We start from the raw sequence: 19595 nt of genomic DNA, 5'->3' as shown, positions 1-19595 counted from the left end.
AATAGAGTGCCATTTTGGACAGAACTATAGCTCAATGACAGTGGCAATGGGATTCATAACAATGGCCATGGGAGAGTTTCAACTTCACCCAGCAATGAAAAACATTTTATTTTCTTTTGTGGTCACTTCAGCAGTGGGGAGCTAAATTTACTGCAGTGTACTGTAAAATATCTGCCTTTGGGCAAGTGGTGTAATTATGTTGACGTGAAGTTTCTCTGCAGCCCTCGTCTCCTCTCCTCCAATCCGCGTTCAATTTATAAATGCCATCGCGCTAGTAATCACACTGTTTCCACACTTAGTTTGGAGAATAAAGTCTGCAGCCAGCCAGCCAGCCTGTCAGCCAGCCAGCCAGCCTGCCGTCCCATGCCAGGGATTGATTACATACAGCTCAAATGAAGAGTAAGCAGTTTTTCCTGTGTGTGTGTGTGTGTGTGTGTGTGTGTGTGTGTGTGTGTGTGTGTGTGTGTGTGTGTGTGTGTGTGTGTGTGTGTGTGTGTGTGTGTGTGTGTGTGTGTGAGAGTGAACAGGAAGGGCCAGTGCTAGCCTATTGATTGATTTTACATCAGGGGAAAATAAGACCTGCCTCTCCATATAACTGTTGATATTTGTTTTTGTTTTGCTCATGAATTTATGGAATCCCATTCCATTGAAACAGCTATATTTCACCGTCCTGTGTTTGTGTTTTATACACATGCGTTGATGCAGCAGGATCAACTCTGTAAGAGTTGTATTTATTGTTACCCATTAAATGTTTGCTTACTTCTTGGATATTCAGTGTTATATTAATTCGTTTCAGAAAAGCACTTGTAGGCCTGATGCCAGTAAGGAGCATACAAATATTACCATTCACACAATCTTTATGGTTACTTACACATTTATTTAGCCATAGAAGTTGGCTACAGCACACACGTCATTATTTTCTGTGCAGGTTTCCCGGACACAGATTAAGTCTAGTACTAGACTAAAATGCATCCTCAATGGAGAAACTGTCCGTCTATGTTTTCCATAATACAGTCCCATAACAGGAGTATTGTGATTGATTCCTCTAAGTAGGTGATTAGCACTAGATTAGACCCCTTTTATTGACCAGATCTCTTAGGAAGTGTCTTGTCAGAGTTTAGTGTGCAGGCAGCTCCTCGGCCCAGTCTATGGCCGAGGCATGGGGAAGGCCCAGGTCCAGCAGTAACCTTGCGGTCCTTGAAATGTGAACACCACTTTTAGCTGCATGTGATTAATTCTGATCCAATAACGATGCGTGGGTAAAATCACTGGGGAAGCCAAGCCAGAAGAAAAGCCATATTACAATCTATGTGTTGTGATAATTGCGTTGTTTGCTCTATAACCTGTTAGGTAACTGCCTTGCGACTGTGATATATAGGCCTAAGGCTGAGACAATAAGAAGACACAGTGGCAAAATAAATTCAACAACACATTTGTTTCACCACAAAACCAGAGAGAAACCTCTGTCCGGTGAAGTCCACAAAGCATATTGCATGTAACAAACAGTTACATGACCTACAGCATGGTCAAGCAAATGAATGTTTCCCACATTTTCGGACTACTAAATAACTATTGATTTAGAACCACGGAGAGTTACTGCAAGTTGCAAAGAAAACAGGAGCTGCCTCAACTATTCCAGCACCATTTAAACTTCAACATCATCAAATCATCTATGCTTTGTGTGTGTGTGTGTGTGTGTGTGTGTGTGTGTGTGTGTGTGTGTGTGTGTGTGTGTGTGTGTGTGTGTGTGTGTACACTTACAAGTAGAACAAATTTGTTGAAACATCACTGCCATCCTTCTCTCTTTCATGTTGACAAAATGGTCTATGACTCTCATGCAATACACGCTTTGATTTTGTGTTGTTGTTTGTTTGCTACCCTAACTTCCTTTCATGGGCAACGTTAGCTAGTTAACAATAGCCTTCTACATCTAGCTGCCTATTGAACTTCCATCCTTTTTGGCCAGGGGCACAATGTATGAATTTATGGTTGCATCAGCATCGCTGTTATAATCATTGGCCAGTACGGAGAATTAAGTAAAACCACAAGTCCAAATCCCTATCTCTAGCCATGGCTAATTTAGCAAAGGACCAATTTTGACTAGCTACTGTAGCTAGCCACTAGAGGACAACAACACAATGAGATGCAGCAATTGAAGTTGTTTCTGTCAATTACATTTTGCTCTCAATGTGATGTGATTGGTGTAAAGCCAAATCCAAACTGGCTTCCCTTGACACTTTTTTTTTGGTGTGCCAGGACCATTCACAGTTGAGCTTACTCAGTTTAGCTCAAAGCTGATTGGCTATTATTTTATAAAAAAATGTGTCAAGGGAAGCCAAAAATGCTCGTTGGCTTGCCTTTCATTCAATGTTACGGTCGGCAACAATGTCAAACTCTTTTTGACCAGACAGCATCAGATAGATGGCCTACACATACAGAGACAGAGGGGCGCTGTTTCGCTTGTTTGGATCTTTTCTCCGGTGAGATACGTTCAGCCTCTTGCAAATTGAAGGAAACTTATGAAACACAGAGACGAAAGATATAAATGATTTTATAATATTTTTTTATTTGTCACTTTTGGGGGGAAGCCTGGCTTCCCTTGGCATCCATGAATACATGCCACTGTTGCGATCCACCATCTCAACCCCCCTCCTGGAACTCCCATCTCCTTATTCTAATGAGACTTTGTATTGTATACAGTCCAGGGGCCCGGGTTGACCATGTACTAGTTTATCCAAGGGGAAGAATATAGCTGCGGGACAAGATTTAGCTAACAGTGCAGTATGCAGTCTACACAACATGGGTCAGTGGACAGTGCATTCATTACATCTCGTTGAATGTTAGTGTGTCGGCCCAGAACATTCTCTTTGGTGCTGCATCAGAGTATAGACTATACACTATAGTGTTTCATGCTCGCTTGGACTCTTACAATCAGTTCTACTGTCACAAAGAAATGTGATAGAGGTCTCAGCCGCATGATTATAGTCTCTATCTGACTATATTGTAGTGAATACAACGGCGATAACAACTCAACAACTCTCAGCTCATCCAATACGTGCCTGCCCAACTCATCATTTAACCAACAAATTACCCATCTAGTGTATTTCAGAGAAGAGAGATTCATTATCCAATTTAGGCCCTGTGTTGTGGATGGAAGCAGTGATATCATAGTGATGGATGGAGAGGGTCAAAGGGTGTTTTAAGATAGATGGATTGAGTACAGACCCTTTGTCATGTTTGTCAATTTGATGGGCGGGACAGACTGGGTGATGTGTCCAAATAGACTGGGTGATGCCTTCTTAAATCCAAATTGCCACTGACTGTGTCCCAAATGTCATTCTACTGTATTCACTATATAATGCACTACTTTTGACCAGTTCCCATAGGGATATAGAGAATATTGTGCCATTTGGGATGCACATACTGTATCAGTCAGCTGCCCATATACTCCAGACGACAGGGGAGGAGAGGGAGGAAGAAGAGCAGCTAAAACGACAGTCGTCATCCATTTTAGCATTATGATTCTTGGGAGTCTGTTTAAGATAATGATGAAATATATGAGTGTGTCTGACTTAAAGAGAAACCAATTAATTCCAGCCGCAGAGTTCAATGGAGGTAACATAAAATACAATTGATTTTGTTCATTTCACTGAGATGTCCTCCCCCCGTCTCTCCCCTCCTGTCTCTCCCCCCCCTGTCTCTTCCCACTCCCTGTCTCTTCCCACTCCCTGTCTCTTCCCCCCCTGTCTCTTCCCACTCCCTGTCTCTTCCCACTCCCTGTCTCTCCCCCCCCTGTCTCTTCCCACTCCCTGTCTCTTCCCACTCCCTGTCTCTTCCCCCCTGTCTCTTCCCACTCCCTGTCTCTTCCCACTCCCTGTCTCTTCCCACTCCCTGTCTCTTCCCACTCCCTGTCTCTTCCCACTCCCTGTCTCTTCCCACTCCCTGTCTCTTCCCACTCCCTGTCTCTTCCCACTCCCTGTCTCTTCCCACTCCCTGTCTCTTCCCCCCTGTCTCTTCCCACTCCCTGTCTCTTCCCACTCCCTGTCTCTTCCCACTCCCTGTCTCTTCCCACTCCCTGTCTCTTCCCACTCCCTGTCTCTTCCCACTCCCTGTCTCTTCCCACTCCCTGTCTCTTCCCACTCCCTGTCTCTTCCCACTCCCTGTCTCTTCCCACTCCCTGTCTCTTCCCACTCCCTGTCTCTTCCCCCCCTGTCTCTTCCCACTCCCTGTCTCTTCCCACTCCCTGTCTCTTCCCACTCCCTGTCTCTTCACACTCCCTGTCTCTTCACACTCCCTGTCTCTTCCCACTCCCTGTCTCTTCCCACTCCCTGTCTCTTCCCACTCCCTGTCTCTTCCCACTCCCTGTCTCTTCCCACTCCCTGTCTCTTCCCACTCCCTGTCTCTTCCCACTCCCTGTCTCTCCCCCCCCTGTCTCTTCCCACTCCCTGTCTCTTCCCACTCCCTGTCTCTTCCCACTCCCTGTCTCTTCCCCCCCTGTCTCTTCCCACTCCCTGTCTCTTCCCACTCCCTGTCTCTTCCCACTCCCTGTCTCTTCCCACTCCCTGTCTCTTCCCACTCCCTGTCTCTTCCCACTCCCTGTCTCTTCCCACTCCCTGTCTCAGCCTGTGGAGCTGTCAGCGTTATAGTTGGGCTTTATTGTTTTAATAAATTGCCTGCGTGACGAGAGCAGTGGTGCATGTCTGATGTTCATCTTATCCTCCTGAAATGAAACCTTTCTCAGAGACAGACAACTCTCCTCTCCACCTCTCCTCTCCTCTCCACCTCTCATCCTCCCCTTTCCTCCTCTCCTCTCCACCTCTCATCTTCCCCTGTCCTTCTCCTATCCTCTTTCCCCTCCTCCTCTCCTCTCCACCTCTCATCTTCCCCTCTCATTCTCCTATCCTCTTTCCCCTCCTCCTATCCTCTCCTTCTCCTCTATTCTTCTCCACCTCTACTTTCCACATCCCCTCTCCTCTCCTCCTCTCGCTTCCTCTCCTCCTCTTCTCATATCATAATGAGACAACGAGAGAGAGAGGGAGAGAGGGAGAGCTGATGGTCACTGTGCACCCCTGGTCATTATTCCTGGGGCCACCCAGCCTCTCAGTGGAGCCTGAGACAGGCACAGTACAGACACCCACGGCCACAGGAGGATAGATGGATGACCATGACAGGGGGACTGGGGTTTATAGTCGCTGGTGAAAGATGGCTCTAGCTCTCACAATGCAGTGATCTATCACAACAGACCAGGACAACTGCGCTGTCCCAGAGGGAAAAAGAGGAAGCAAGGCAACGGATGGAATTAGTGTGGCGGGCTGGCGGTGGAGGTGGCTGAGTCACAACCAAGCTTTACTGTCACCCTCTCCCAACACTCAAGATGCTCTCCAGTCCAGTCTAGTACGTTGGGTTTAATAGAATTCATCTACAGATGGATGCTTTTTTCTCTGGAACCATTTAGAAATGGTGAACAATAACATTTATGACATAGTATTAGTTTTGTGATAACGTTTATAGTCAACACAGTTATTTCAGTTTGTCTTGAATGTGCAGAGTGTGTGTTTATAACTTTCCAAGCCTGTTTCTGCATTCCACACTAACTGCATCATTTTTAACAATAAGAAATCAATGTTTGAAATCTAAAGTTTTGATAGTTTTGGTCTAAAATCTGCCACTAACTGAACCAAAACAGTATAAGTTTCATGAATTGTGGAAGAGAGAACCCTGACGCATCAAAGAACACAACTGACTGTGACAAGAGGCATATCTTCTAAAAATAGAACTGTCTCTGACGGGATGATTCTCCTTTGTTAAGGGTTCTCTTCTCCCAACATCAGGAGAATGCTGACACTGAATACTAACACTTTGCTTAGAGTGGTGATATGTACCATTCATAAAGCATGTATGCATGACATAAAGAGTCAATAATGCTGTGGTAATGTTAGTTATAGCTACCCTGGTTCTAGATGCAGTGGCTCTGGGAAGGCAAGGCAGCTGAGGCGGGGTCCATCTCAGCCCCAGTAATGGCCTTGAACACTAAATTGACGACCTATGAGTCTGTGAGAGAGTGAAAGAATTGTCTGGGGTATGATTGGTAGCCTTGACTCCCACACTGCGAGCCCATAGGCCAGGGCCTGATGAAGGGGCTGGGTAATTGCAGTCCCCGCTCACCCTCTGCTCTGCTGCTTACAGTAACTACCGCTACTGAGGTTAACCGCAGAGAGGAGAGTAAATGGCCTATCATAAAAAGGCTCTTGCTATAGGAGGGCTTTAGAACTCCATTTTGTATGAGAAAAGACAAAGGACTGAAAGCAGACTTTCAAGTGAGGGCGGCTTGTTTAAAACCAACCGTGAATAATGGCAGTTATTAAGGTGTGCATTCCAAATGTCACCCTATTCCCTATATAGTGCACTACTTTTGACCCAAGCACTATGTGCCCTGGTCAGAAGAAGTGCACTGTAAGGAATAAAATCCCATTTGGATGACTAAGTGACATTAATGATGGTTATATAAGTCCAGTATGTGATGTAAACAGACAGCCAGTTCCTCCACATGATTCAATTTGGCATTGTCACATTGCTAACAGACATTTTGCACAACATGGATTCATAGCTTCATGAATATTCGGCACCGCTTTCTGAAAAAAACATAATCATTTGTTGTGATGCTGTTGTTGACAGCTTTGAGGGGCTGGAGAGAAAGCTATACTTTCCCAATGAAGAGATGTACCGGAGAGAAGGAGAGGAGAGAAGGAGGTGTTGTGTGACAGGCCCGTTTCCACCTGTGATTGCAGCCATTGTGAAGACCGATGCCTGCCTGTCTCTCTGAGAGACTCCTAGTGCTAACTACAGTAAACAGTCTTTGTCTCTTTCACATCATCCTAGTGCTAACACTATTTTTACTGGCCTCCCTCTGTTATGCTATTGCAATAATAGATACAGTTGAAGTCGGACGTTTACATACACTTAGGTTGGAGTCATGAAAACTCGTTTTGCAACCACTCCACAAATTTCTTGTTAACAAGCTATAGTTTTGTCAAGTCGCTTGGGACATCTACTTTGCGCATGACACAAGTCATTTTTCCAACAATTGTTTACAGACAGATTATTTCACTTATAATTCACTGTGTCACAATTCCAGTGGGTCAGAAGTTTACATACACTAAGTTGACTGTGTCTTTAAACAGCTTGGAAAATTCCAGAAAATGATGTCATGGCTTTAGAAGCTTTTGATAGGTTAATTGACATGATTTGAGTCAATTGGAGGTGTACCTGTGGATGTATTTCAAGGCCTACCTTCAAACTCAGTGCCTCTTTGCTTGACATCATGGGAAAATCAAAAGAAATCAGCCAAGACCTCAGAAAAAAAATTGTAGACCTCCACAAGTCTGGTTCATCCTAGGGAGAAATTTCCAAATGCCTGAAGGTACCACCTTCATCTGTACAAACAATAGTATGCAAGTATAAACACCATGGGACCACGCAGCCATCATACCGCTCAGGAAGGAGACGCGTTCTGTCTCCTAGACATGAACGTACTTTGGTGCGAAAAGTGCAAATCAATCCCAGAACAACAGCAAAGGACCTTGTGAAGATGCTGGAGGAAACTGGTACAAAAGTATCTATATCCACAGTAAAACGAGTCCTATATTGACATAACCTGAAAGGTCCGCTCCGCAAGGAAGAAGCCACTACTCCAAAACCGCCATAAAAAAGCCAGACTACGGTTTGCAACTGCACATGGGGAGAAAGATTATACTTTTTGGAGAAATGTCCTCTGGTCTGATGAAACAAAAATAGAACTGTTTGACCATATTGACCTTCGTTATGTTTGGAGGAAAAAGGGGGAGGCTTGCAAGCCGAAGAACACCATCCCAACCGTGAGGCACAGGGGTGGCAGCGTCATGTTGTGGGGGTGCTTTGTAGCAAGAGGGACTGGTGCACTTCACAAAATAGATGGCATCATGAGGCAGGAAAATTATTTGGATATATTGAAGCAACATCTCAAGACATCAGTCAGGAAGTTAAAGCTTGGTCGCAAATGGGTCTTCCAAATGGACAATGACCTCAAGCATACTTCCAAAGTTGTGGCAAAATGGCTTAAGGACAACAAAGTCAAAGTATTGGAGTGGCCTTCACAAAGCCCTGACCTCAATCCCATAGAAAATTTGTGGGCAGAACTGAAAAAGCGTGTGCGAGCAAGGAGGCCTACAAACCTGACTCAGTTACACCAGCTCTGTCAGGAGGAATGGGCCAAAATTCACCCAACTTATTGTGGGAAGCTTGTGGAAGGCTACCCGAAACGTTTGACCCAAGTTAAACAATTTAAAGGCAATGCTACCAAATACTAATTGAGTGTATGTAAACTTCTGACCCACTGGGAATGTGATGAAAGAAGTAAAAGTTGAAATAAATCATTCTCTCTACTATTATTCTGACATTTCACATTCTTAAAATAAAGCGGTGATCCTAACTGACCTAAGACAGGGAATTTTTACTAGGGTTAAATGTCAGGAATTGTGAAAAACTGAGTTTAAATGTATTTGGCTAAGGTGTATGTAAACTTCCGACTTCAACTGTATGTATATAGTGCTTTTCTAAGACCCAAAGACAGTTGTATGGAACACGGTGTATGGAACACACTGCTCGATAGAGTACTGAGAAATGTCATCTTCATTTCCAAGCACTCTCTATTCATATTCTAACTAGTTATAAACACTTATTTCAGTCCATATGCGTACGGTACAGAACCTCAATCACCCTCTCTCTTAATTATTACTCAATGAAACGCAGGTTGTTTGTGTTTGCCAGCAGGTGCATTTTATTGCTTGAGTGATTTTCTATTTCTGTTGTTTTATGTTGTTGAGAAATGCACAGATGTTTGTTTGTGTGCATGTGTGTGTCTGTATGTCTGTGTGTGCATGCTTGCGTGTGCATCTGTGTGTGTGTGTTCACAATGTGTTGTGAACAGGTTATGTAACCAGACGGTTGACAGGGGAGCTGCCTGTGGGCTTGTTGTTTGTTGTTTCATAATGAAATCCTTCCTCTTCTGGGGATTATACCGCCAGCCTACCTGGTTCTCACTGGAAACTGGTGAGAGGAACACTCTGCCCAGCACCACTCTCTGACGATGACAAAGCCTCTCACACACACACACACACAGACACACACACACACACACACACACACACACACACACACACACACACACACACACACACACACACACACACACACACACACACACACACACACACACACACACACACACACACACACACACACACAGCCTGCTAGGCTAGGGCTTACAGAGGCAGCTGGTAACACTAGGTCCTCTGTGCATGGATTCCTGTACAAGTTGTGTTGTGTTTGGTAATGAAGAGATTGCTTGGGACCAGAGAGACAAGTAGTTACCAATACAAACCTTAGCTGGTCCTCTTAACTAGAGATGCTTACAATCCGATACATTTATATAATGTATAACAGTTGTTAATATGCTAATAACCAAATTACAGAAGTTAGAATAAACCCATTAGAATGGATAGAATGGCAGTAGACTACTCGTTTAATCAGATAAACCTCCTTAATGTCGTTAATGTGAAAGGAGAGGTACATTAAATACCCAAACTTAATGTTGTTTGAAACTGAACGAGACTTTAATCTCTTCACTCAATAAGGCTAATTTTATTTAATGCCTCTGGATGTTTCATAAACTACTCAACTTACACAGTAGCTTAATTACACAGCCTTTAGAATAGTCAGGTGGGAAAACTAAACAGGGCTGAATAAGCAGACTGTGTTACAGTTCAGACGGTCTTCTGGATGGTACGTAGCTATGGTCCATGTCGTTAGTGCACGTTTGTCCACTAACTAGAGGAGGAATGCACACTAATGCCCTGGAGCAGAGCTAGATGGTATGGTGAGAGTATCTAATTCTTCCCCTATTAGGCTGCAATAGACAGAGCTCAGGGAGGAAACCCAATCCCCCTCTGTGTGTGGAAGTAACAGATGATTTGATGACTGCTCTGGGCAGCTTTACAGCTTTAGTAGCTATATATTACAGAGCAACAAGCCCCAGGTGGTGGTCTGTCTCAAACCCATCACAACAACCCTGCCCCGGGCCAAGCGTCCCAGGGGCCCAGACAGGGGATGGTGTTCAAGGTCACTATGGAGCAGAAAGCAAGTTGTAATCCCTCAACTAAGAGCTCATACTGTAGGCAGCCTCATCCATCATCATGTTCACCTTGGAACTTGGAACTTTACCAGTGTTATTGACTGAGAGTTCATCAATCAGTCTGTCAAATAATTTGTTGCAACGTGTGTTTATAAAACAGGGCCAAACAGAGAGGAAGCCAAATGGACTCTGTGGTACTGTTACAAATCAATGGTAACAGTTTACTTCATCTCGGCAACCCTGACCCAAATCTCTTGTGAACACTGGCCTTTTGTTTTACTCTTTCACAACAGACTACACTTTACCAAAAGCCTGCATTTACAATGCTTTATAACTTGTTGTAAAGTACAAAAACACTTCCTTAGTAATAGGAGGAAACCTTGAGGGGCCAGACTCTGCCTGACTCTGTTTATATGGCTCTGGATGTGCCCATGTTGACCTATTGCTTTGTCACAATTTAGAGTAAATCTGTCACCCATCCATGTGCTCCTAAAAATAATAGGTGATTTATAAACCAGGCTGCACTTTTCACTGTAACCAGCAGATGGAGCACAACATATGTCTTACCTTGGTATTCATTCGTTTAGATGACTTTTATTTCCAGTTCAGGGTTTTAAAACTAATTTCTCTTTCTCCCTTTCATTTCCTACCATATCCCTGCTGAAGAATAATGAATTGGACTGTTTCCAGTTTCCAATTCTGCTCCCCAGTTATTACACCTTGTCCTGGTCTGTTGGGTTCTTCACTGTTCCACACACATTTATTTACCCATTCCAAATGCCATCTCTTCTTCCCATGGTGTCTGAAGAGACACTTATATGCCGCAGGCGTGTCCCTGGCCTTATGCTGTATGGTGGGACACTTATATTAAGTGGAGTGGCTGCCTGGCTATGTGCTTTCCTCAATTTAATACAATGTTATTAAGATGAGAGTGAGATTTGTTCCGTTCCCATGATTGTCATGCATGTCATCTTTAAGTAAAGAAGTGCAAGTTGCAGCAATTGAGGGAAACAGTCAGATGGGGTGAAACAGAAACCCTCCGGGGCGAGTACATGCCATAACATAAAGGTTCAGACCTCTCATTCAGGGAGACAGTCACTCATTTGTAAGACCTAAATAACCATCTTGATAATGAACTTACCACCTCTAAGCCAAGGCATAGGCTAAATATTAGAATATAAACAATATAACAATGCCCTATAACAATGTATAGCAATAAACATGTATTAATTGCATAGGTTGGATATTGTAGCTACATAATGCACTTTATGATCTTGTGTTTTTCACAACTTTTTAATGGAATTGTTCATCATTGGGGCGGCAGGTAGTCTCGTGGTTAGAGCGTTGGACTAGTAACCAGCAGGTAGTCTCGTTGTTAGAGCGTTGGACTAGTAACCGAAAGGTTTGAACATCGAATCATCGAGCTGTCAAGGTAAAAATATGTCGTTCTGCCCCTGAACAAGGTAGTTAACCCACTGTTCCTAGGCCGTCATTGTAAATAAGAATTTGTTCTTAACTGACTTGCCTAGTTAAATAAAGGTTATAAAATAAAAATCAATAATACGTATCCATTGACTGCAGTGAGTGCAGGGCACTGCTTGACGCCAAACACGTACGTCATCAGGGAAGAACAAGTTGTTTCAGTTCCTATTTCTGCGTCTGCTGAAGTGTGCTCGTTTCACTGCGTTACACTTTGTTTAAAGACTTTTATCTAGATCTTATCGCAATTGAGTAATGACAGTGATATCAGAAATGGCTTTTTAAACGGTTGTTAGTGATAACTAAGGTGCATCCATGTTGTGATATTCGTACAAGTTCCACAGTATGGACTACATTCTGTCTGTCAGGGTCGCGCTGTCGAATAGAATCTGGCCTGCCTCGACCTCGACTCGGGAAAATTCCGATGGCTCTTCCGCAGAACATTCTGGATCTGTGCACGACAACATTAACACAGGTGTGAGTATAGACTTGGAGCCGAACTTGTTCAATGTATAATGTGTAATGTTTCAGAGTTCAGCCTACCGTAGATGAAGTCAGTTAGTGTTTATTTTTTATTTTAACAACCTACAGTACATTTTCTGTAGCTTTGGCATAAGGTGAAGAAGTTGCAACAGTGACGAGTTGGACAGTGGAGTTTACACATTTCCCTGCGCAGGCTTCTTAAAGGCACAGTCTGCAATATCAACCAATTCAATATACCTAAATGCATTATTTCGAATGCTATGGCTTACAAATACCTTAATACAGATCTGCATTACCTATTAACTTCACCCGAAAAACGAAGGATTGTGTGCTTTGATTGAAGGGTAGTTTTAAGAGACAGAGTTGTGATACACATCTCAAATTCAGGCGTTTTACAGTGGACACTATTCTGCGCTCTGAGTTACACCAGTTCTGTTGTGAACAATGACAATTATTAAGCCTGTGGTAATGCATACTACTACATGAATTGCCCAGTTTAACACACTTCTCACACAGCTCTGAGCAGTTCCCTCATCAGTGGGCCAACGCTTTCTTGACTTTAAACACCAGTTCATGTAAGGGGCCTAGCCTGCTCATTCATCACAGACGGGACAGAAGCCTACCGAGGGGCTCTTCTCAGGCCTGACTACCTGCCTCTCTCCTCTCAGTAGGGCCATGGCCTGCAGCCACACACACACACACAAAGTCACACACATACACACTGTCTGCACTAGGGAGAACTGTTAATGAACTGGCCTCAGTGGCGTTTGGTTTCGCAGTAAGTCACAGTGGGCAGCAGAGCATGCATCTTATTAATCTCTGTCCTAATTAGACCAAACTATTATCCTGCTGACTGCTACAGAGCCCACTTTTTCTCCGCTACAGTACACAGCCTTCTAGCGTCTCAGCTGTACTACACCAGTGTCTATAATGCTATTTGAAATCTTTCAAACACTTTGAGCATTTATTTGAGCTTGCCTGGAGTGCCAGGTGGGTGAGGACTAGGTCGTTTTATAATGGTTCTATAGCTAAAGGCAAGCTCTGTCAAGCACAGCTAAAGTGTTGGGCATGATTTCAAATAGTATTTGAACCCAGGTCTGGAATAGGCCTTCACATAATTGGATGTTGTTTTCCTAATGGTGGATTTTTTTATATTTTTTTTACAGCCAATTGTGTGGAAAGTTTCATTTTGATATACTGTGATGGATGGTGTCTGTCTTTGCGGAGAGGAGTTGTTAGGCTGTAGTGAATACTCAGGGAGAAAAAGGCGTAGACTCGCGCGCAGAGCACGGCAGGCAATGGTCATACACAGGTATGCAAACAGGCAGGTGAATCAACTAGGACTGAAGGCTGTAACTGGTTCTCACAAACGAGCTAGGAATAGGCTTAGTAGAGTCAAAACGAACAATACCTCACAAAGGCACAAACAGAATGAACTGAACTAAATAAGGAGCTGATGAGACCAGGTGAGTAACTAACACAGGTGAACTCAATGAACAAAAATGAAAGACAGGGCTACGTTCAAGAACACAAAGAAACAGGGCTACGTTCAAGAACACAACGAAACAGAACACAAGGTTGACTAAGAAAATAAATACAGAACCTTACATAGGCCTATATCATATTGGCTTTTGATTGTATCTTTCTTGGCGTTTAGGTCTCATTAGGGATTTATTTGGATGGAGGAAAATAACTTCATTAACAATAGCAACTCACATTGAAACGCATTTAGGGCAAAAATATTTCCATATTCAATTTCCATATTTATTTTGAGCCTCGCTGGTTAGGCATGTACAGATAGCTAATCCGATTGAAGATTTGTAATGCGTCACTGGTTTAGCCCCAGTGTGTCCTCACAATAACCCAACAGGCAGTGATTAATTCAATGATCATTAATGAAATAAACTTACAGATGTTTTATAAGGGTGATTGAATGTCGTCAGGAGCAATGATGCTTTGATGTAAACAGGCGTAACAACCTTTGACCTTTCATTGTAAACAACAACTGCGTCATACTGTCATCATGTGCAGCAGTGCTTTAGGCTACCGCACAGTGTTTGTATTGGCTACTTACTGATATCGACTAGCTACAATTCAATATGTTTAGTATGCCCAAATGGAACTAACATACATTCCTTTGAGATTCACCGCCAGTCCATTTAAAGCAACGTGCTGCTGTATGATGTACTGTACATCAAATAGCATCAAAGGGAAGGTTGGGTCACTAGAAAAACATAAACAGGGGAGCAGATTCCTCCAGTAATATTCTATTAAGATATTATTATTGGACACTTCTGTCCATTAGATCTCTCTGTTACCTGGATACCAACAGTAGACACCTTCACAACAATCAAAAGCAACATTTGCAGCGATGCATCTATCTGACCTGGCATGTTAAAGGGGGATCCCACTGATTTATGACCAGGATGCAGTGGCAGCGTTATTTGTTTCTAGTATATTTTTGAGTTAATGCCTAACTGACAGGCCAGCAACTGCAGCCTGGTTAGGAGGTCAATGTCTGACCGACCCTCCTCTCAATATCTGCTGTGACTGTTTGATTAAGCAACACTCACATCCAACATCTTCTCAATGTCTTCTCAACCATAATTGAAAGACGTGTTCACTGTTTACCCAGACTACCCATGAGCCTGAGCAACAACCCAATGCATTTCAATATGTTGTGCCAAAGCGTGCTTTAGTGAGGTTTTTTAGATTTTATTTCACCTTTATTTAAATAGGTAGGCCAGTTGTGTAAGGGGTGCGTACTGGCTGCAGAGAAGTCAGACGCAGGAGAGCAAAAACTGTTTCCAACGGTGCAGTTTAATAATAAAAACTCACCGGAAAACAGAACAATCAATAAATGGGTACAAAACCCCACGCACACCAGACATAACGTGCACAAGCACTTACAATAAACAATACCAGACAAGGACATGGGGGGAACAGAGGGTTAAATACACAACATGTAATTGATGGAATTGAAACCAGGTGTGTGGGAAGACAAGACAAAACAAATGGAAAATGAAAGGTGGATCGGCGATGGCTAGAAGACCGGTGACGTCGTCCGCCGAACGTCGCCCGAACAAGGAGAGGGACCGACTTCGGAGGAAGTTGTGACAAGTTGAGAACAAGTTCTCATTTATATCTGCGACCTGGCCAAGATAAAGCAAAGCATTGCGACACAAACAACAACACAGAGTTACACATGGAATAAACAAGCGTACAGTCAATAACACAATAGAAAAAATAAAGTCTATATACAGTGTGTGCAAATGGCGCGAGGAGGTAAGGCAATAAATAGGCCATAGTAGCGAAGTAATTACAATTTAGCGAATTAACACTGGAGTGATAGATGTGCAGATGATGATGTGCAAGTAGAAATACTGGTGTGCAAAAGAGCAGAAAAGTAAATAAAAACAATATGGGGATGAGGTAGGTAGATTAGATGGGCTATGTACAGCTGCAGCGATTAGCTGCTCTGATAGCTAATGTTTAAAGTTAGTGAGGGAAATATGTCTCCAGCTTCAGCGATTTTTGCAATTCGTTCCAGTCATTGGCAGCAGAGAACTGGAAGGAAAGGTGGCCAAAAGATGTGTTGGCTTTGGGGATGACTAGTGAGATATACCTACTGGAGCGCATGCTATGGGTGGGTGTTGTTGTCGTGACCAGTGAGCTGATATAAGGCGGAGCTTTACCTAGCATAGACTTATAGATGACCTGGAGCCAGTGGGTCTGGCGACGAATAGGTAGCGAGGGCCAGCCGACTAGAGCATACAGGTTGCAGTGGTGGATGGTATATGGGGCTTTGGTGACAAAACGGATGGCACTGTGATAGACTGCATCCAGTTTGCTGAGTAGAGTGTTGGAGGCTATTTTGTAAATGACATCGCCGAAGTCGAGGATCGGTAGGATTGTCAGTTTTACGAGGGTATGTTTGGCGGCGTGAGTAAAGGAAGCTTTGTTGCGAAATGGGAAGCCAAATCTAGATTCTGGATTGAAGATGTTTAATTTGAGTCTGGAAGGAGAGTTTACAGTCTAGCCAAACACCTACGTATTTGTAGTCCCCATATTCTAAGTCAGAACCGTCCATAGTAGTGATGCTAGTAGGGTGGGCGGGACTGGGCAGCAAACGGTTGAAAAGCATACATTTAGTTTTACTAGTGTTTAAGAGCAGTTGGAGGCTACGGAAGGAGTGTTGTATGGCATTGAAGTTCATTTGGAGGTTTGTTAACACAGTGTCCAAAGAAGGGCCAGATGTATACAGAATGGTGTCGTCTGCGTAGAGGTGGATCAGGGAATCACCCGCAGCAAGAGCGACATCGTTGATATATACAGAGGAAAGAGTTGGCCCGAGAATTGAACCCTGTGGTACCCCATAGAGACTGACAGAGGTCCGGACAACAGGCCCTCCGATTTGACACACTGAACTCTGTCTGAGAAGTAGTTGGTGAACCACGCGAGGCAGTCATTTGAGAAACCAAGGCTGTTGAGTCTGCCGATAAGAATACGGTGATTGACAGAGTCGAAAGCCTTGGCCAGGTCGATGAAGATGGCTGCACAGTACTGTCTTTTATCGATGGCGGTTATGATATTGTTTAGTACCTTGAGCGGGGCTGAGGTGCACCCGTGACCAACCAGCTCGGAAACCGGATTGCACAGCGGAGAAGGTACATTTACATTACATTACATTTACATTTACGTAATTTAGCAGACACTCTTATCCAGAGCGACTTACAAATTGGTATGATATCCAGTGGAACAACCACTTTACAATAGTACATCTATATCTTTTTTTGGGGGGGGAGGGTAGGGGGGGAGGGTTAGAAGGATGACTTAATCCTAGGTACGGTGGGATTCGAAATGGTTAGTGATCTGTTTATTAACTTGGCTTTCGAAGACTTTAGAAAGGCAGGGCAGGATGGATAGAGGTCTATAACAGTTTGGGTCTAGAGTGTCACCCCCTTTGAAGAGGGGGATGACCGTGGCAGCTTTCCAATCTTTAGGGATCTCGGACGATACGAGAGGTTGAACAGACTGGTAATAGGGGTTGCAACAATGGCGGTGGATCATTTAGAAAGAGAGGGTCCAGGTTGTCGAGCCCAGATGATTTGTACGGGTCCATGTTTTGCAGCTCTTTCAGAACATCTGCTATCTGAATTTGGGTGAAGGAGAAGCGGTGGGGGGGCTTGGGCAAGTAGCTGCGGGGGGTGCGGAGCTGTTGGCCGGGGTTGGGTTAGCCAGGAGGAAAGCATGGCCAGCCGTAGAGAAATGCTTATTGAAATTCTCGATTATCGTAGATTTATCGGTGGTGACAGTGTTACCTAGCCTCAGTGCAGTGGGCAGCTGGGAGGAGGTGCTCTTATTCTCCATGGACTTTACAGTGATACAGGATACGATAAAGATTTAGCATTAAAGCCATCAGAGATTTCTCATGGAATATTCTGGGTGGTGTTTGCTGCCCGGGAAATGTTCATCAAGTTGTCAATTCTCATTCCTCTGTGATAGTCACACAGATACTTTTAAAGACTGGCTCATTTCCCCCCTGTGATCTCTGTGGACCACTGTGGTTGGACAGGGAGCTTAGCTGACTGTGGTTGGAGGGTTGATGATGTCGTACAGTTGGTAGATTTCAGCTAGGATGGTGGTGAGTCCAGTGGAGATAGCAGACTCGAGAGAGGTGGTAGATTTGTGATACTTACTTTCTTCTGACCAAGGCCTGGCTGGCCGGTGAGTGACACTGGCTCACTGAGGATCAGTAAAGAGAGATACTGCAGAGTTTGTGGTTCTCCTTTTAGCTGAGCACATCACTTCTCCTCACCTCAGGCTATTGATTCAGGCTGAAACCTGAGAGGTTTCTTGGTGTTGGAGTTGCAGCAGTCAGAGATGCAGTGTGCCAGCGGATCAGCAGGTGAGCTCCTTCTACTGCATTGATCCAAAGGCAGAAAGGGTTATGTTCCGGTGTCCACATGCATTCTACAGTAGCCTACTTATCTAGAATGCATGTCAAATACATTGCTTCATTCTGAGCAGTATGCTAGTATGGTTATTGGTGAGAATAGAGCTTTGATCTGGGGAGTCTAGGGTAGGCTACTGGGGTCCTTTGGTCCTTGACAACAGACCAGGGGCCTTTTCAGTGACTATACATATAGTATTACTGTGGAATGTTCATATGCACAAGCCTCAGGTAACAAGAACATTGTTATTACATAGTTGTTCAGGGTTTTGTGTAAATTTCTTCCCCAAATTTCTATTTATCTAAAGATTTAATCAAATGATATATATGAAATCTAAATGTATGTTAAAATTGTAGAAATATCCTTTTAATTATTTCATTTAAAAAAGAAAAAATATATATGTTGAAGTCGGAAGTTTACGTACACCTTAGCCAAATACATTTAAACTCAGTTTTTCACAATTCCTGACGTATAATCCTAGTAAGTTAGGATCACCACTTTATTTTAAGAATGTGAAATGTCAGAAAAATAGTAGAGAGAATGATTTATTTAAACTTTTACTTCTTTCATCACATTCCCAGTGGGTCTGAAGTTTACATACACTCAATTAGTATTTGGTAGCATTGCCTTTAAATTGTTTAACTTGGGTCAAACGTTTCGGGTAGCCTTCCACAAGCTTCCCACAATGTTGGGTGAATTTTGGCTCATTCCTCCTGACAGAGCTGGTGTTTTTCTGAGTCAGGTTTGTAGGCCTCCTTGCTCACACACGCTTTTTCAGTTCTGCCCACAAATGTTCTATGGGACTGAGGTCAGGGCTTTGTAATGGCCACTCCAATACCTTGACTTTGTTGTCCTTAAGCCATTTTGCCACACCTTTGGAAGTATGTTTGGGGTCATTGTCCATTTGGAAGACTCATTTGCAACCAAGCTTAAACTTCCTGACTGATGTCTTGGGATGTTGCTTCAATATATCCACATAATTTTCCTGCCTCATGATGCCATCTATTTTGTGAAGTGCACCAGTCCCTTCTGCAACAAAGCACCCCCACAACATGATGCTGCCACCCCCGTGCTTCACAGTTGGGATGGTGTTCTTCGGCTTGCAAGCCTCCCCCTTTTTCCTCCAAACATAACGATGGTCATCATGGCCAAACAGTTCTATTTTTGTTTCATCCGACCAGAGGACATTTCTCCAAAAAGTACAATCTTTGTCCCCATGTTGCAAACCGTAGTCTTGCTTTTTTATGCCGGTTTTGGAGCAGTGGCTTCTTCCTTGCTGAGTGGACTTTCAGGTTATGTCGATATAGGACTTGTTTTACTGTGGATATAGATACCTTTGTACCAGTTTCCTCCAGCATCTTCACAAGGTCCTTTGCTGTTGTTCTGGGATTGATTTGCACGTTTTGCACCAAAGTACGTTCATCTTTTGGAGACAGAACGTGTCTCTTTCCTGAGCGGTAAGATGGCTGCGTGGTCCCGTGGTGTTTATACTTGCGTACTATTGTTTGTAC

At 43.7% G+C, this 19595-nt stretch overlaps 1 protein-coding gene across 6 annotated transcripts in view; it reads left to right on the top strand.

Annotated features, from left to right (window-relative positions):
* The window catches only part of LOC106579063 (oxidation resistance protein 1), a 184917-nt gene that overhangs the window by 101696 nt on the left and 63626 nt on the right, over window positions 1–19595 (top strand). The window contains exon 1 of one of the 6 annotated variants that reach the window (XM_045701913.1): window positions 11799–12122. The exons of 4 other annotated variants lie outside the window; for them this stretch is intronic. In XM_045701913.1, coding sequence (XP_045557869.1) covers window positions 11993–12122 — 130 coding nt within the window. In that variant the 5' untranslated portion in view covers window positions 11799–11992. Of the gene's footprint in view, window positions 1–11798; window positions 12123–19595 lie in introns of those variants that run through there. One more of the 6 variants, XM_014158606.2, reaches the window with a different exon arrangement.

The sequence above is a fragment of the Salmo salar genome, chromosome ssa02 (assembly GCF_905237065.1).
Source record: "Salmo salar chromosome ssa02, Ssal_v3.1, whole genome shotgun sequence".
In the NCBI taxonomy this organism is placed as follows: domain Eukaryota; kingdom Metazoa; phylum Chordata; class Actinopteri; order Salmoniformes; family Salmonidae; genus Salmo; species Salmo salar.
This window is presented reverse-complemented; position numbering and strand designations above follow the sequence as displayed.